Raw genomic sequence first — 1,086 nt, forward strand, 5'->3', positions numbered from 1 at the left:
GATCATAAAATTCAAAAACTCTGATGAAAAAAATGAACATCTCCAACAACCATAGCGCTTGTTTAATAATTTGCAGATATTTTGAAAATATTAATATGTATTTATTCAGCGTAGATACATTTGAAAAAGAGATATTGTTATTTATGTGGAATAAAAAGTTTCTGGTGACGAGTACCTAACTTTGAGTACCAAATACCAGTAGAGGAATGAAATATTTTTTTATATAACCTAATCCAACCCTCATCTATAAGGTTTAATCTACCATAACAATACAACTCATAAAAATGTTATCGACAGCAAACAGATGCTGAGAATGAGTCCTTACCACTGTCGAGGAGAAGTTCAACGATACCAGAATGGTCCTCGGATGCGGCCATCATTAATGGTGTCCTTTGTTCAGAGTCGACGATATCGACGTGGGTGCCACTGTGCAATAGCGTCTCGACTACTTCCCATTGGCCGTCGCGAGCAGCCAGTGTCAGGGCGTTCATACACTGCGAACACATGCCAAAAACGGTGGTAAGTAAATGGTGTCAACCGACGGTTACAGTCGTGAACGTAGTAATTACCTTCACATTAGCCGACGAAACCTGGGCGCCACGGTCGATCAACAGTACCACGGTAGACTTGTGACCGTTGGACGATGCTAAAGTCAGAGCCGTCTCTCCCGACAGGCTGTCCTGCCCGTCCACGGTGACCTCGGCCACGTCCAGCAGATATTCAACTACGTCGTCCACCCCGCATCCGGATGCTTGGACCAGGGCCTGCTGCGAGGCGTCCGCGTGGTCGACTTCCGCTCTCGGGTCGGTCACGGTCCACTCACAGCCCGACAGGTATGCCACAACGTTGAAACGGCCATTTTTTGCGGCTTCTACTAGCGGGCACCTGTTGCAGGGGAGAATAAAGAAAAGTCTCGATCAGTAAAAGCGAAACGCATCGGATTACCTAAAATAATTTATGGTTAAGTAGAGACCGAAATACGAAAACTTTTTTTTACATCTACTTTGATTAAGTCGGTGAATTTTCAATTAACTCTTTGGTTTTGTCAAATTTTAGAAATATGTGTATCTTGAAATTTGTTAAGTG

At 43.6% G+C, this 1,086-nt stretch overlaps 1 protein-coding gene across 1 annotated transcript in view; it reads right to left on the reverse strand.

Moving 5' to 3' along the window:
- Positions 1 to 76: 76 nt before the first annotated feature.
- LOC100575190 (protein TANC1) overlaps positions 77 to 1,086 on the reverse strand; it is a 139,143-nt gene continuing 138,133 nt past the window's right edge. Inside the window, exons 13-14 of the mRNA XM_029486174.1 lie at positions 570 to 912; positions 77 to 494 (exon numbers count right to left, since the gene is read on the reverse strand). Coding sequence (XP_029342034.1) covers positions 288 to 494; positions 570 to 912 — 550 coding nt within the window. The 3' untranslated portion in view covers positions 77 to 287. The remainder of the gene's footprint in view (positions 495 to 569; positions 913 to 1,086) is intronic.

The sequence above is a fragment of the Acyrthosiphon pisum genome, chromosome A1, assembly GCF_005508785.2.
Source record: "Acyrthosiphon pisum isolate AL4f chromosome A1, pea_aphid_22Mar2018_4r6ur, whole genome shotgun sequence".
Lineage (NCBI taxonomy): Eukaryota > Metazoa > Arthropoda > Insecta > Hemiptera > Aphididae > Acyrthosiphon > Acyrthosiphon pisum.